At 41.3% G+C, this 16,633-nt stretch overlaps 1 protein-coding gene across 2 annotated transcripts in view; it reads right to left on the bottom strand.

Annotated features, from left to right (window-relative positions):
• The window catches only part of fat3a (FAT atypical cadherin 3a), a 113,630-nt gene that overhangs the window by 49,351 nt on the left and 47,646 nt on the right, over positions 1-16,633 (bottom strand). For both annotated transcript variants that reach the window (XM_041940276.1, XM_041940277.1), the window contains 5 exons: positions 14,905-15,044; positions 8,651-8,926; positions 7,884-8,094; positions 5,035-7,763; positions 3,536-4,907 (listed from right to left, as the gene is read on the bottom strand). In XM_041940276.1, coding sequence (XP_041796210.1) covers positions 3,536-4,907; positions 5,035-7,763; positions 7,884-8,094; positions 8,651-8,926; positions 14,905-15,044 — 4,728 coding nt within the window. The remainder of the gene's footprint in view (positions 1-3,535; positions 4,908-5,034; positions 7,764-7,883; positions 8,095-8,650; positions 8,927-14,904; positions 15,045-16,633) is intronic.

Below are 16,633 nucleotides of genomic sequence, written 5' to 3'. Positions count from 1 at the left end.
CAACTCGTCTGCCTACCAGTGTGGTAACGACAGAGATCTCCTTATGTGCCTAGTCTCTCTGTCTGTTATTTATCTGTCGGTACTTAAGTTCCCTGACCTGACTTTTGTGTTTGTGCTCAGGCGAATCAGCCACCTGTTCTCGTCTGTGCCCTGACTGTCTGCTCTCCCTGCGGAGACCTTGGATCATCCAAACACCCCCTTCGGACCTCATCAATATCTAGTCTGTCTACTCTCCCTTGCACTCAGAACTTTCACTTAGGCCAGCCACACTAATATATTGGTGTTTGACAGTGTTACGGTGTAAATGTGTCCAACAACAGAGATTTAGCAATGCCCTTTTCACCAAAGGATGTCTGCAGAATCAGGTCCGGACATTGTCCTGAATTCATAAAAGTAAAGAACTTTAGTGTCTCTGCAATATATTTCGGGTGGGCAATGCAATGTAGCAATCCACCTGCCTTGCAAGGTCACGTCATTTAGGAATCAGGACTGCTTACCACATTCTCATGTGACCTGAGAGCTCCAATAAAACACTTCTGTTGCATCCATGTTCTCATTTGGAACCTTAAAGCTTCCATTTTGAGAGAATGTTAAATTTACTCTTTTTAGTCACGGTAAAGGAAGAAAATGATAAAATGTAATGAAGTATGATGCAGTATGGTTATTTTAAACCATTTCTTAATTTAATTTACATAACAGTTACAATACCATGATATATACCATTACTGTGATAAGTATAATATAAAATTACACATACAATGGTACAATGGCCATATCGCCAACCTCTAAAAAATTTGGCTGGGTACCTTGTGAATTTCACCTTGGGGATCATCGTGTATGTTACTTTGTATCATAATTTATTTGTTAATTATGTTTTGTATTATTAATCATAATCTGTAAAGAAATTGGAGTTATAAATCTTGTGGAGTACAAATTAAAATATTTGCCTCTAAAATTTAGTGGCATAGAAGCACAAAGCAGCAGAAAGTAAAAATACTCCACAGAAAAAGTGCTATATTATGTGTTAATACTGACCGAAAATTGCTGCAGATATAATCGCTGCTGCTGTCTATCCTGCTGGAAACCGTTCAGACAGGTGGTCAGCTCTGATTTGTTCGGACCCATTGAAAGCTACATGAACCACGTGACTGAGTGTCAAAATCTCTTTTTCTAAGTCGCTGGCTGAGGCCTGTGTGAGCTGACCAATCAGAGCAGACTGGGCTTTTTGGGGGCGGACCTTAGCGACATTAGCTAAAGTATGAAAAGAGGCTTTCAGACAGAGTGGTAGAGTTGTTGCATCAAAGAACAGTATGAGAAAAATGTGTTTTTTTGAACATTAAAGCATAGTAAGTAATAGTAAGAACTTGAAAATGAGCATGTCAATTAAAAAAAAAATACAGCCTGCTATAGCATTAAAACATTTTTAAACTGTCAAAAATTGATACTGGAAAAAAATCAGAATTGGCAGACACTAAATTGATTTCCCCATGTTGGTCCATGTAGTCCTGGTGATGAAGAATCACAAAAACTGTACAGTGACAGTTACTTGTCAATCAGTGTGACATCATGTTCATTCCTCTTGTATGTAAAAGGCAAGTCTCAACAAGCCAGAGTCGACCTTAAAGCAAACGTTTCTTTTCTTTTTTTTTTGATATAGACCAACTGAATTCTAAACACAGGTGCGAAAGAGACCTCAAATGCACTGCTACACTGCTTATGGAGTTAGTATTTATCCAACCACCTCTGCTGTCGTATGTTAATACTATATTATTTATCAATATCATGTACCTTGGTTTACAGTTGATCAAATATTCAGGTCATCTCTATCTATGATATATTCACATGCAAACACAGAAACACAAGCAAATCATCGACAAGCCTTTGGGAGTTACAGACAATTTAGCATCTGTAAGGGATATCCTAAAATTCTGATTCCAATCAAAATATAAAGACACCAAAGAAGACAAGCCTTTGGGAGTTACAGACAATTTAGCATCTGTAAGGGATATCCTAAAATTCTGATTCCAATCAAAATATAAAGACACCAAAGATTGCAGAAGTAATATCAAATAACTTTCCCTTTATTAGGCTATATCAGTGTCACTATAGATGAAACTGAGGCATTTTTTTACAGCAAGAAGGTACAGCAAGTGCTTTTTTTGATTTACTGTTGGACTGTGAGATTAAATAACATCACATTGTTCTCTCTTGGAAGTGAGAAAGGTCACATCTGTCAGTATTGTTGACAAATCATTTGCTTTTTTGCAGGCATTTCTGTTATCTATATATTTCACTCATGTCTCCCTCCACTGCAGAAGCAGCTCATTCCTCCTCGCATTCTTTCTTCACCTGTTGAAGGTCTCATTACCACTCACATGTCTGTCATTCACCCCAGCTGTCTAGCTGACGTAACTATTAATGCTATTAAGGAAAGAAAGTCTTTCCTATTAAAAGTACTTCATTAGCTGTCCCTTCCTCTATTCTTTTCTTTCTCTCTTTGGACTGAAAAATATCTCTCTGTGCCTTGGATCGTTGTTTGCCTTGTCATGGAAACAGTTTGTCTGCAGTTTATCTTGCACATTCAGAAAATGATCCTGACCTCCCATTGATTTCCCTGGGTGGCTTTTTAGGCTAGTATTAGAACTGCATATCTATTCAAGCCCCAAAAGATAAACTTGTTCACAGCAACTTTCATCAAATGCCCTGCAGTCCTCCAATTGTCTACTCTAACTCTATTCACTACCTCTTCCACCTCTGGAGAACTGTAACTGGGTAAACGTATGGCATATGAATTAAGGATGGAATCACACCTTTAATTTAGTGTCTTACTTCTCTTCTCATGTTCATTCATGAATGTAGCAATGGTTTGGAGATACAGAATACTAACCTGGTGACTACTGTATCTTAAGTAAGCCAGTGGGCCAAGACAGAAAGATACATAACAGTTTTATGTATAAGTATTTATGTAGATGGGCCACAAAACATAGCCCATTATCCCTAGGAATTCCAACCATATTGGACGAATCTTTACCTCACTATTTACGTCCAACAACAAATATAAATTCAATGACAAAGCAGGAAGTTGTGTGCCTCCTGTGTAGTAAAGCAGAAATTGAGGGTGTGGAGGTCATGGTTAAAAATGAGCATGTGCAGTGTCTGACTTTAAAGCAATAAACTAGGGTTTGCATCCCATCAAAGATCTGCAATTAACATTCAGCTTTTCATCGACAATAACCACAATCTTTCCCTAACTTTAACTTTAAGTGTTTTAGTTGTCCAGTTAGTTAACCCTTCCTTAACTACAGTTTCCTTGCCATAACAACAATCTTTTTCTAACCTTAACTACACAGTAGTTGGTATGCACAGATATTGTGGAAAGTAAAAACATTTGTATTGGATGTAAAACAAACAAACAAACAACCCCAAAAATATTGTCATTGGACATAGTCCGGGGTTTTGTAGAATTGTCCAATATCAGCGTTCTTGTCTGGCAATACAGTTGCAATGACATACAAGAATTTATAGTGGTACTCACCAGTGATGTGGTAGCTGACTTGTCGGTTAACAGCAGAGCTGTCATCATCTCTGGTGTTCAGCACAGCCACCACCTCACCTGGTGGGTCACTCTCCTGAATTGAACCAAAGTAGTGTTGCTCCAGGAACCTTGGTGGGTTGTCGTTGATGTCAGACACTGCTACGGTCACAGTGGTAGTACTGGTAAGAGACAAGGTTTCCCCAAGGTCCGAGGCCACCACTGTGAATGTGTAGGATGGATTGGTCTCATGGTCCAAGTCCTTCCGTGTGGAGATCCAGCCTGTGTTGCTATCAATGCTAAAGGTACTGATCAATGTGTCTGAATCCCCTTCTGACTGGATTAAAGACCCAAGACTGTATGTTACCTGACCATTGGCCCCTGAGTCTGGGTCTTGTGCTTGGACTTGAATTATTCTGGTTCCAGCTGACATCCCCTCCATAACTGTGGCCTCGTATAAGTTGGCTTCAAATGCTGGTTTGTTGTCATTAAGATCCAACACTTTGACTTCAACGTCGACAGAAGTCACAGAATCCAACTTAGCCTGTTGTACTGTGGCAGTGACTTTGAAGTGGTATCCCTTGATCATCTCATGGTCCAAGGGCTTATCAAGTTTGATGTAACCTGTATCCTTTTCCACCACAAACACCCCATCTTGGTTGTTTTCTCCAGTCTCTCCATTAATCAGGGCAAAGGTAGCAGAGAGCGAGACATATCCAGGAGGAGTGTTGAGACGCACTGTCCCTATGGCTGAACCTAGGGGGGTGTCCTCTGGCATGCTAAATAAGTACTGATGTTGGCCAAAGGAAGGAATGAAGGCATCTGGAGAAAGAACGTGGATGTAGACAGACACCAGAGAGTGTCGGACTGGACTTCCTCCATCTACAGCCTTCACAAAAAACGACAACACAGAGTTCCTCAAGTGGCTGAAGCTGCCTTTAGTCACCATCCAACCATTGTCTGGGTCTATCTCCAAAATGTCCACCACAGGGACATGTGCCTCACTGTAAATAGAATATGTCACTTTGGCATTAGCGCCATCGTCAGGATCATAAGCCTGAATTTGCATCACCAAAAATCCTTTAGCCACATCAGATTTGACTGAAGCTCGGTACTCTGTGGCACGGAAGCGAGGTGCATTATCATTATCATCCATTAGAGTAACTTGCACTGTACAGTAAGAAACACATCCACCAGAGTCCTGGGCTGCTACTGTCAAAACAATATCCTTATTGGCTGGGTCCTCACGATCAAGCTTTTCTACAGTGGTGATCTGACCACTTCCATCAATGCTAAATTGGTCCTTGCCCATATCATTAACAAAGGAATACATGATGTGACCGAACACTCCAGGGTCTGCATCTGTTGCCTTAACCTGAAATGAAAAAAAAAAAAAGTCTTAGTGGAGACAGGAGCATTTTATATTTGTAATATTATGTTATCAATGTTTCTTCTAAAAAGATTGACAAAGGAAAAATACAGTGAATTTCTATAGCGCTTACCTGTATAACTTTGGTTCCCACGGCAACATTCTCTCTCAACTCTGCCTCATACATATTCTGTCCAAACACTGGACTGTACAAGTTGGCTCCCAAAACCTGAACATGAACCTGTGCAGTGCTGGTGAACACCCCATCAGAAACTGAAACATTGAGGCTATAGGCAGGGTCCATCCTTTGTTTGCGGTGGCTGGACAATGTGATGATTCCTGTCTTTTTGTCCATCACAAAGTTCATTCTTTCATTTCCTGACAAAACGCCGTATTCCAATTTCTCAAAATCAGAGCTGTCAGCATCTGAGGCCTGGACACAGGTTACAAAGTGACCCCTAGGTGCTAACTCATTCACATATGCCTCATAGAGCAACTGGTTGAAAACTGGAGGGTTGTCATTCATGTCATTCACCACAACTATGACTGATACTTCACTACTTAATGGTGGGAAGCCATTATCAGTAGCCTTGACAATGAAGTCATATTTCTGGACTAGTTCATGGTCTAGCATACGTGCTGTGAGGATTAAACCACTGCTACTATCAATGTGAAAGTAGTCTGTGCTGTTATGCGCATCTGAGAAGATTTGGTATCGGACAACATTGTTCTTCTCAGAGTCTTTGTCAGTGGCAATAACTTGAAGTGCTGGAGTTCCAATCATAGCTGTTTCAGACAAAACTACCCTGTAGGACATTTTCTGGAAGATAGGTGGGTTGTCATTTACATCCTGGACAACCAGATCTACATCAACCTCAGCATGGGCACCAGTCAGAGAGTCTGTTGCTCTAACAGTCAGGTGGTAAGTTGGTGCTGCTTCAAAGTCCAAAGAGTGGATGACACTTATGACTCCAGTATCAAAACCAATGTCAAACTGAAGAGATGGGTCTCCATCTACAATGGTGTAGATGATGTTTTGACCTTCAGGACTAGTGGCATTAATACCAAGAATTGGGGTGTGTACAGCCACATCCTCATTCACAGAGACAGAATAAAATGATTTGTCAAAGACAGGCATGGCTTTGTTGACTACAGTGATGGGAAACTCTATAGTAGATGAGAGAGGTGGATAACCACCATCTCTGGCATATATCACCATCTGGTATTCCATATTGGACAAGTCAGACTCAAAAGCCCTCTTGAGGCTGAGACTACCTGTCTGCTGGTTGATATCGAAGTGACCATGGTCATCCTTGAGATAGTAAGACACTTCTCCATTAATCCCTTTGTCACCATCTACTGCCATGACCCTGAAAATGGGTGATCCTGGCTCAGCTTCTACTTGAACAGCTGCATAGTAAGGAAGTCCAACAAACACAGGGACATTATCATTTACATCCTCAACCTGGACTTGAACCATAACTCTGGCCACATGTAGATGGTCATGCTCCCTTCTCGCCTCAACAACCAGTTCATAAAACTCTTGCTCTTCACGGTCAAAGGGTATACCTGTTGTTTGGATCACACCAGATGTTGGACGGATTCTGAAGCATGTCCCAGCATTCAACAAGTTGTACTTCAATGGTTCATTGAGACGGTTTCCAACAGCATTGACCACAGCCACTTTGGTGATATTTGACACATTCTCTTGAATAGATGAAGAGTAAAGACTATGGCTGAAGCTGAGACCAGAGTCAAGAGCATCTCTGACAAGAATGGTCACCATAGCCGTGCTGGAGAATTTCCCATCTGAAACTTTGACACTGAAGCGGAAACGTTCTTTGGAGAAGTAATTGTGTTTGACTATGATGACTCCACTGGAAGGTTTGATGGCAAAGTGCTCCAGTACTCCATCGGTGAGAGAGTAGGTGAGCTCTGTAGAGACATCCTTGTCAGGGTCTATGGCTGAAACCTGCAATGCTTCTACTCCCACATATGTGGGGAGTAGCAGGACTGTTTCATAGGAATTCTGAGTGAAGCGAGGCGGTGAATCATTTGTGTCAATCACTTGTATTGTAACTTCGGTTGGACTGTCTGCTGTCAACTGTGGCCTGCCATTGTCCCTAACATGAACATGGAAGTGGAAGATGGCCAGTGTTTCATGGTCTAGATTAGCAATGGTTCTGATGGAGCCAGTTCCTGAGTCCACTGTGAAGAACATTTTTGCAGTGTCCTCAACAATCTGGTAGACCAAAAGAGCATTTTGGTTGCGGTCAGCATCAGTGGCCTTGATTACTAGAGGTGATTCATCTGAGTTTAATACCACGCTGTTGACTGGTGCTGCCTCACTGATGCTACCATGATAGTGAAGTTGCTGGAAAACTGGTGGGTTATCATTCTCATCCACTACTTGGATTAAGAGAGTAGCATTGGAGGCCATGCCAGCCATGTTGATAGCCTGGACTATAAGGCTGTAAGATGCTGTAGTCTCATAATCTAGAGATTTTTGAGTAGTAATCACTCCACTGTACTGATTTATTTGAAAAACATGATTGGTGTTGCCCAGCTTGATGTCATATGTGAGTGTGGACTGGCTGACTGCACTGACTGTGGTGACAGATGTCCCTACCACTGCATTCTCTGTGATCTCAGCCTGGTACTCAGGCTGAGGGAACTTTGGGCCGGTGTTATCAGAGAGGGTGACAGCAATACGCACTAAAGTGGTGGTGGACAGGGGAGGGGAGCCATTGTCAGTAGCTCTGACAGTGAGAACATAATGGCCTATGCTCGACAAGTCCAGGTCATGTGCAACACTGATGATACCCAAAACTGGTTCGATATGGAATGCAACTCCAGTGTTTCCTGTAAGAAATCAAAAAGAAAGATTAAACAAAATTATCAGTATGGTTGTTTTTAAGGGCAATTATAGACAGTAAATAGACATTTCAACATATAAAAGCAATAGTTGTCAGAGGTGCCTACCTGCTTCGATGGAGTAGTGTAGCTCTGCATTCTCGCCTTTGTCTTTGTCTAGGGCAGTGACCTGAACCACAGCTGATCCAACTGCTGCTGACTCATAGACGGAGCCTTCATACAGTGCATTGGTAAAGATGGGTACATGGTCATTTATATCTTCCACTTCTATTAGCACACGAGCCAGGTTCTTTCTGTATGGGAACTCTTGGTCCTTCACCTGTGGACAACACAAACAAAAAAACAAACAACAAAGGTCATCCTTCAGGATCACTATAAACATCAAATCTTGATGATCATGTAACTGAGAATTCACATTTTTTTTATTTTATTTTATTTGTTTATTTGAATGGGACAGTGCATATTGATGAACATGTTAAAACATGTAAAGATGCCAGATTGTAGCTTGATGCTAATTTCCATCCACAGTCCCATATACATAAAAAACAAATTAAGACAGTACAACATTTCACAAAAAGAAAAAAGAAGCAGTAGCAATATAAAACAAGTACTAACAGTGGAAAGAAAAAAAAAACACATTGTGGAACACATACCATAATATACAAATAATTTGCAATCCAAGTTGACTGTGGGTGGAGAGCTAGCCCACAGGTAGGGAGACCATGAGAGTTTCGTTTTGAGGAGTAAAGTGCATAGGTGCATAGGTTCCCAGTGACATCATTGTCCGAAGTAAAAGGCACATAAAAACAAAATGCTTAATATCATAAATATAATTAATCTAAATATCACTGGCAGACAGAGTGGCATAGACTTACAATAACAGTGAGGATGTGCTGGGCACAGGCCTCATGGTCCAGCCTCTGAGCAGTGTAGATGGTGCCCAGGGTTGGGTGGATACGGAACAGACGCATGCTATTGGGGTCTATGGAACTCTGCAGCGAGTAGGTCAGCCGGTGATGTTCATCACGATCTGACGCCAGAACCTGGACCACCTCAGTGTCAGGTGGTGTGTCTTCAGAAATAGTGACATCATAGGTTGGCTGGGAGAAGATGGGAGCATTGTCATTGTTGTCCATAACAGTGATGTAAACCTGGAACATTGACAAAGAGAAAGGAAGGAGAGGAATGAAAGAAGTCATAGTTTACTGATTTATATTATCTGACTTTTGATTAGCTGAAACTTATTTTCAGAATACACATTTTATGTTGTCGGTGGACATTTTCACTCAAAATGCTTCCTCCTCAAATTGAAAACAATGCAGGCAGCATTACATTTCCTACAAAACATATTTGCTAATGCAGATTAGTTGTATATTAACTTAATTTGTAGGAGACAGGGTTGGGGAGTCAGTTATTTCTCATGGCTGAGAACTTTTCAGAAATACAATAGTGGACAGACAGGTTCAGGGGGATTCCTCTTTATGAATCTCTTAGCCACGATAATTCCACCAAAAACAGATTCAGATATTTCAGTACAATCACAGGAAATGACAGGTTGAAGCTTTTGTTTGGTCTGTCACTGCTGTCACAACCCAGTGTGACCAGTTCCTTGTTGTATCAGCCCCTTGAGGGCTCAGGTATTACCTCCACAGGGATATAAAGGGTTGCTGTGCACGGTAATTTATCCTCTTTAAAAAGTTCATGATAGTAAAATTTCAGATCAAAATCAATGTATTTCAATTCTGCAATCAGTATTCGCTTCCAGAGGCAAAGTAAATCTCTGTGGCGCTTTCACGTAGATGTAGACTTTGATGAACTTTGACAAATAATGTAGTGGTGCTAAGAAATACGAAAAGTCTTAACTACACGACTCTCGCCACTGTACTTGGCCATCTTTTGGGTCGTTGGAATAATGTAACAGAGCGTATGCTGAAAATAATGAGTGTCATTGCACAGACCGCAGAGAAGTCAAGCAGGGTGTTTGTGGTTTGCGTATGTCATGACTCATGGAAAGTTCCTGAGTCATAGGTGACTGGTAATGAAACCCAGCATGAGTCAGGAAAATACAGAAGGAGAGGCAGAGACAGACAGGTAGGGAAGCAGACAGAACAGACAGAAAGGCAGGAAATGAGAGACGTAAGAGTAGATTTAATTTTATCAAACCCTGTGGGGAACCTGGGCCGTAGCAGTATGATGCAGCAAAGGGAAAATAGATTAGACAAAAGTAAATGGATGCACAGATCTAGCCACTGATTACTGAAATAAAGGTTTTACTTGCCCCACTGTTGTTGTCATGGGTGTCAATAAATATATAGCAGGCCAACATAAATAACTCAAGAATTAAATATTTCTGGTGCTGTCTCTTTAAAATGCACCTCACTGTCCCTATACTACTTTAAAAAGCTCGTCTGTTATATTTAAAAAAAACAGAAGTGATACAAAATGTCTTCATCAGACATTTCTGATAAATCACTGAGCGTACCAGTTTACCTACTCAATGTGAAAATGTGGCTTACTAGTGTTTGTGTCTGCCCACTCTAGTGAGTTTCAGGGCAAGGGTGGTAGAATGCCAAACTGATTCAGGTAAGGGGCCAGGGCTGGAAGCAATGGGGAGCAGGGTACAAGCTGCTGCTACACTTAGGAGCTGAGCAAAAGGAAAAGAGGTCAGGAGCTGGTACAGTCTGGATGGTGACAGAAATTGACATGCCAGGAGAAAGAGGAGATAGGGCTGGGCAGAGTGATTCGCAGGCCGTTGCAAGCAAGGGAGATAGAGAAGGGTGACAAAAGAAAGGAAAACCCAAAATAAAGTGTAGGAGACACAAGCAGCCCAAGTTGACCAATCACTGTTCGCGTGGTCTCCTCGTGGTAGCCACTGTACATGTAAGCCATAGTGTAGGCTCCATAGCTATTTCGTAACCCACTAACTACTACTCACGTTTGACTAGCCTGGGGATTGGTTACAACCTGTCTAAATGACTACTGTATGTGAAACTTTCTCTGGATGATTTTAAATGCAATACAAATGTAATGCATATGCCCCTTTTTACTATTGCTATTATTTCACACTACTTGATACACAGTTCACAGGAAATTGGCTGTGCTTGAAAATGTCAAGATTAACAGTGTGTGTTTGTGTGTGTGTATGTGTGTGTGTGTCTGTCCGTGTGGCAGAATCACAGGGATTTCACTCATTCCTCATGTCAGAACAATTCTTCATGCTCTATAAAAATATCACGTGCTGTGTGTGTGAGTGTGTGTTTGTGTGTCACATACAATACTAAAAGAGAGCACACAATATTTCATAATAGTGCTAGAATGGAGACTGCTGTTACACAACATGTACTGTATGCTAAATGTTTAGCATAGAGCTGACTATCAGTCAAAGACTATAAAAGACTGCATGTGCATACAATATATGCCTACAATGTAACACTGTGTGTGTGTGAGGAACTTGGGGTTCAGTGTCTTAATCAAAGACACTTTGGAATTACCAACACTGGGATTAATGGATGATCCACTCTACCCCCTGAACCACAATAAAAATGAGCCAGAATGTCATGTGAATCAACCAGGATTCTACTTTTCATATTCAAGGTGTTCAGTGGATGATTCTCCTAAAACCCTGATCACATGCCCATGCAGCAATTCATAAATACAAAAAGAAATTACATTTCTTCAGCAATAAAGAAAATAACACATTATAAGGGATTAAGATGTAGTTCTGAGCAGGCCCTGAATGCAGCACACATGGAGTGGCTGATATCACATCAATGCACCATGGCGGCTGTCTACAAAACAAAAATTGATGCAGTGTCATATTTCCAAGAGAAATGGACAATGTCTTTTTTTTCTTTTTAAGTAAAAAGCATACCAGTGGGCCAAATGCCGGGATCAGACTGTAACAATTTTTTTTTCTTTATGATGGTCAGATCTAACGATCACAGTTCCATAAACTCTTGCCATATCTTGGTCAGGTGACAAGACTACACATATGACAGATTTCAGATTTCATTGGTGAGGCAGGTGAAGCAACTGTCAATCATGGCTACATGGCGTGTGTGATTCTGGTGTTCCTGCGTACTGAAAAAAAAGAAAAAGACGTAGATTTAATTTTATCAAACCCTGTGGGGAACCTGGGCCGTAGCAGTATGATGCAGCAAAGGGAAAATAGATTAGACAAAAGTAAATGGATGCACAGATCTAGCTTTGGATGCACTATAACATTAAAAGCAAATGCAAGAGGTGGTGTAAACTTGGGCCCATTCAGTCATTTTTCTATACATCTACTGCAGGGGTCACCAACTATATTTGTCGGAGGGTCAGAATATTTCTGGACAGACACTCAGATAAAATTATATAAAAATCACATCTTGGCCTAACATTATTATTTGATGTTTATTGTTTGCTGCTATCGCCTATACAACATTATTTTGCCTCAACTCAATTCAAGTAAACTTTATTTATAGAGCACTTTAAAAACAAACACAGCTGAAACAAAGCCTCGATTGTGGGGCTGTCATATCAATCACAATTACGTCAAGTACAACGAGTCACATATAGTAATTCTATTTCCATAGTTATTTATTCCACAAGGACCAGACTTGGCTGCGTTGGCCGCATCAAACAGGCTACTTCAACGTTAGATCTGGAATTAGTGGCTAGCTAACCATGTGCTACTAGAGTAAGGACAAACATGTTCTCGCAATTAGGACTGGGGATAATGTTATGACAGCGTAGCCAGCTAAGTGCCTCCGCTATTTCTCGCCAACATTAGTCTTTTTTGACTTGGTACTCATGGTACTCCCTCGAGGAATCATCAACTAGGCAATGGTACTGCTGCCACAGCTCAACAAACTTTTCCTCTCTTTTGTTGTCCCAAGTGACAGCAGCAAACTCAGCATCCCTCCTCCTCCTCCTCCTTTTTGCCATGTTTGTCCTGATTGCTCTTTGGAGAGAGCACCTGAGATGTCACTCCAGGCCTGTCAAGACAAGAAACTTCTGACATGACTTTTCGTCGGGGTGTTGTGGGCTGTCCCAGATGCTGCACGACAGGTTGTTTAGCATGTCACTGTACATGAGTATAGACGCCCAATTGTCATTAATGATCAGATACAATGGTGGTAATTTGTCGGCCACAACAAAATTGTCTCAAAATCGGGCCAGATTTGTGTAGTCTGATCCTGGCATAAGTTGGTTTGTGGGGATGTGGTAGCAGTGATGAAAAAGACTAATATTGAGCGTCATTGGAGCTCTAAAACATGCCCAACTGGATGAGCTGCAAGGACAGATGCACTTGGATAAAGCTAAGGGTCAATGGTGGAGTTTGGATGCCCAACAAGCAACTTCCACAACACCACATTCTGTTAGAGTCAGTTGTATGCAGGCAAGTTATGTGGTGAGTAAGCTACTACCTAAGAAGCTGAAAAATCATTCAGAAGGATAATTTGTGAAGGAGTGCCTTGTTGCCTTGCTGACTTTGCGCTCTTAACAAGTCTAATGCCAAGGATGTTCATGGACTTGACATAAATTTTCTAATATATCACAAGGAGTCCCTGGTTCGTTCCAATTACACAGTTGATAAATATATCTATTAAGCACTCCGTTTTCCCGAACAACTGGAAGGTGAGCGTGATAACTCCAATCTTTAAATCAGGGAGTAAATCTGAATTAAACAACTACAGACCAATTAGTATTCTTCCGGTCATCTCTAAAATAATAGAAAAATGGGTAGCCACACAGTTAATAGAACATCTTGATATGAGTTCTACAACACTACACCCGATGCAGTTTGGATTCCGGGCACATCATTCCACAGAATCAGCCATGACTATGTTTATGGAAAGAACTAAGTGCCTTCTAGATAGGAACAGCTGTGTGGGAGCTGTTTTTTTGGACCTCAAAAGGGCATTTGACACTGTCGATCACCAGATACTGCTAACCAAGCTATCTAAATTCAATTTCTCTACACAGGCCCTTGATTGGTTCGGATCCTATCTTGCACATAGAAAGCAGTGTGTGGTGGTCGATGGTGTCAGGTCCCCATGCCTGGATTGCCCAGTGGGGGTCCCCCAACGATCATCAAGGATCGGCCCTTTATTGTTTTCCTTGTACATAAATGATTTCTTTGATGTCTGTGAAGGTGTCCATGCCCAGCTTTATGCGGATGATGCGGTTATTTTTGCCACCGCAAAAAATACAACATAGGCTGCTCAGAGTCTCACATTAGCAATGGGTAAAGTTCAAAACTGGCTCACTAAATCCTGTCTTTGCCTAAACGTCAAAAAAAGTGTCTGTATGCTTTTTTGCAAAACAGCCATCAAAAAATTGTTCAATCTGGTGTGTTTCTGGGAGGAGAGGAGCTCTCATTGGTACATGAGTTCAAATATCTTGGAGTCATCCTGGACTCGACACTCTCATTCAGGAAACACATTAAAAAGGTATCTAATGCGGTTAAACACAACCTGGCAAACTTCAGACAAATAAGGAACTCATTAACTAATACTGCTGCTCTGATGTTTTTACATTGCATGATCTTCTCACACAGCTGGGCACTGGCATGTTCAACAGCATTCAAACCAATAGAAACCCTTTATGAAAAAACTTTAAAGACACTGGAAAAAAACCTTACTCATATCACATCTGTAATATCCTTAAAAAGTATAGTTTTCTAAGTTTTCATAGTTTCAAGGTCTATAAATTTGCCTGTGCTATATACAAAAGTCTTCACAGTCTTGCCCCTCCACCTCTGAACGAATTTATAAAAAACAGGACTGTCAGGGGTATGAACACCAGGGCCTGCGACATGTGTACTTCCATGTTGTTTTATTAGGCAACTAACATTCTGCCCAAGGACTACAGTTGCAAATTAGCTAATCAGCTATAAACTGGCACATTTACAGCAATGTTCATCAATGTGCACTGTCCTAAATAAATAAATAAAAATAAAAAAGACAAAAGTGCTCAAATAATTAATTATTATGATTAACACCTTTTTTCACCATGGACACATGTTCTTCCTCTGTGGCATCTGGTGCATTAGTATTTGGAGTTGTTCCAAAAATGGTTATACAAGGGATAATTGTATACCACCAAACAATGAAAGGTTGGGGAAATAAAAGTTAAGCAGTACCTGTGTGTATGCAGTGTTGGTGCCGTCTGTGGCCTGCACCGTCAGGTTGTAGAAGGAGCGCTGTTCAGCATCCAGAGGCTTGGCAATAATGATGGTGCCCACAGCTTTCTCTATGTCAAACACACTGTCGCTGTTCCCACCTGCTCCATGGGAGGAAGGTCAGACAGGAGGAGGACACAGTGTCAATCTTACAGACATACTCTGAAAATACACCAGTTATGATGAATATGTGAATATACACGCACACAAACAAGACAGTTGTATTTATGGACCAATGATTTTCAGTCATGTGCAACCATGTGCAGAAATGTCCGGACATTTATTTAAATATGTCATACCCAGTAGTATATTTGCTGCTTTGCGTAAAACATATATATTCTTAGCTTGGGAACTGAGTGACTACAGTGATCAGACTGACTTAAGACCACATGACTGGAGACCACTGCTGCACACACACTCTTTGAGTGTCTGATGGTGTAGATGAGGGAGGGAGGGATGCCACCCCCCCAACACACACACACACGCACAAGCACACATACACATGCACAAGCACACACACAAACACACGCACACACACACACAGACACACAGACACACACACACACACACACACACACACACACACACACACACACACATAGGTCAGTTCCGCACAGTCCTGCAAAAATCACAGGAATACAATGAAGTGCAAGCACTGGCCATGCAAGCAGCAAGAACAACACAAACTGTGTGTGTGTTTGTGTGTGTGTGACAGTAGCTCTCATAAAATGGCTACACTTCAGTTTTAATTTGTTATTTTTTGCTTTTATTACTGAAGCACAAATTACTTACGACAGAAATACACTCATTGGAAAAGGAAGCGCAGGGATTGGATTAAGTGCAGTGGACCTTTAGACAATCACCGCCCAAAACATCTTCTCTGACCATCAAGCCAGACCAGCCGGACCAAGAGGGGGAGGAAAGCTGGGGTAGGAGCTAAATTAACCCAGCTTGGACCTAAGGCTGTTCCACTACCCAGCCTTCTTATGGCCAATGTCTGATCACAGGAAAATAAAGAGGATGAAATAAGACTCTAAATAAGGTTAACTCAGCTATGGTAAATCAGAGACTGTTGTGCTCACATCTATACAGAGACCTTGCTCCATCACAACATCGGGGGGATGGTGTTCTGCAGCAACAGAACATAGGACTTCAGTAAGACTGAAGGAGGTGGAACACATCAATGATGCTTGGTGCCTGTGTAGACAAAGTTGATGGGCAATGTTTGCCAAATCTCGACCATATTATCTGCCAGATAACTCACTAGTGTTTTTTGTTGCTGCTGTTTACATTTCCTCCAGATACAAATTCAAAAAATACACTATAGGAGCTGTATGAGGTCATCAGCAGTCACATGACAAAACAACCAATTATTTTAGCTAGTTATTATAATCAAACAGACCTCACATGTATTTTACCTAAATTCCACCAACATGTCCACATCCCCACCAAGGGAAGCAGTTTGGTCAACCAGACCGTCTCTCCGTGCTTCTCCTGCCCACTCACTCCAAGCTGATTAAAATGATCAAACCATCAGAAAAAAACAGCTACAATGTAGACAGATGAAGCTACAGCCGCTCTACAGGATTATTGAGTGCAGACTGGCACATGTTCAGAGATGCTGTCACCCAGGAACTGCCTCAATGTTAAAAAATATACATAATCTGTGACATCGTACACAAGGAAATGT

This window comes from Chelmon rostratus, chromosome 7 (assembly GCF_017976325.1).
Source record: "Chelmon rostratus isolate fCheRos1 chromosome 7, fCheRos1.pri, whole genome shotgun sequence".
In the NCBI taxonomy this organism is placed as follows: Eukaryota; Metazoa; Chordata; class Actinopteri; order Chaetodontiformes; family Chaetodontidae; genus Chelmon; species Chelmon rostratus.
The sequence above is the reverse complement of the archived record's forward strand: the minus strand, read 5'-3'. Positions and strand labels throughout refer to the sequence as shown.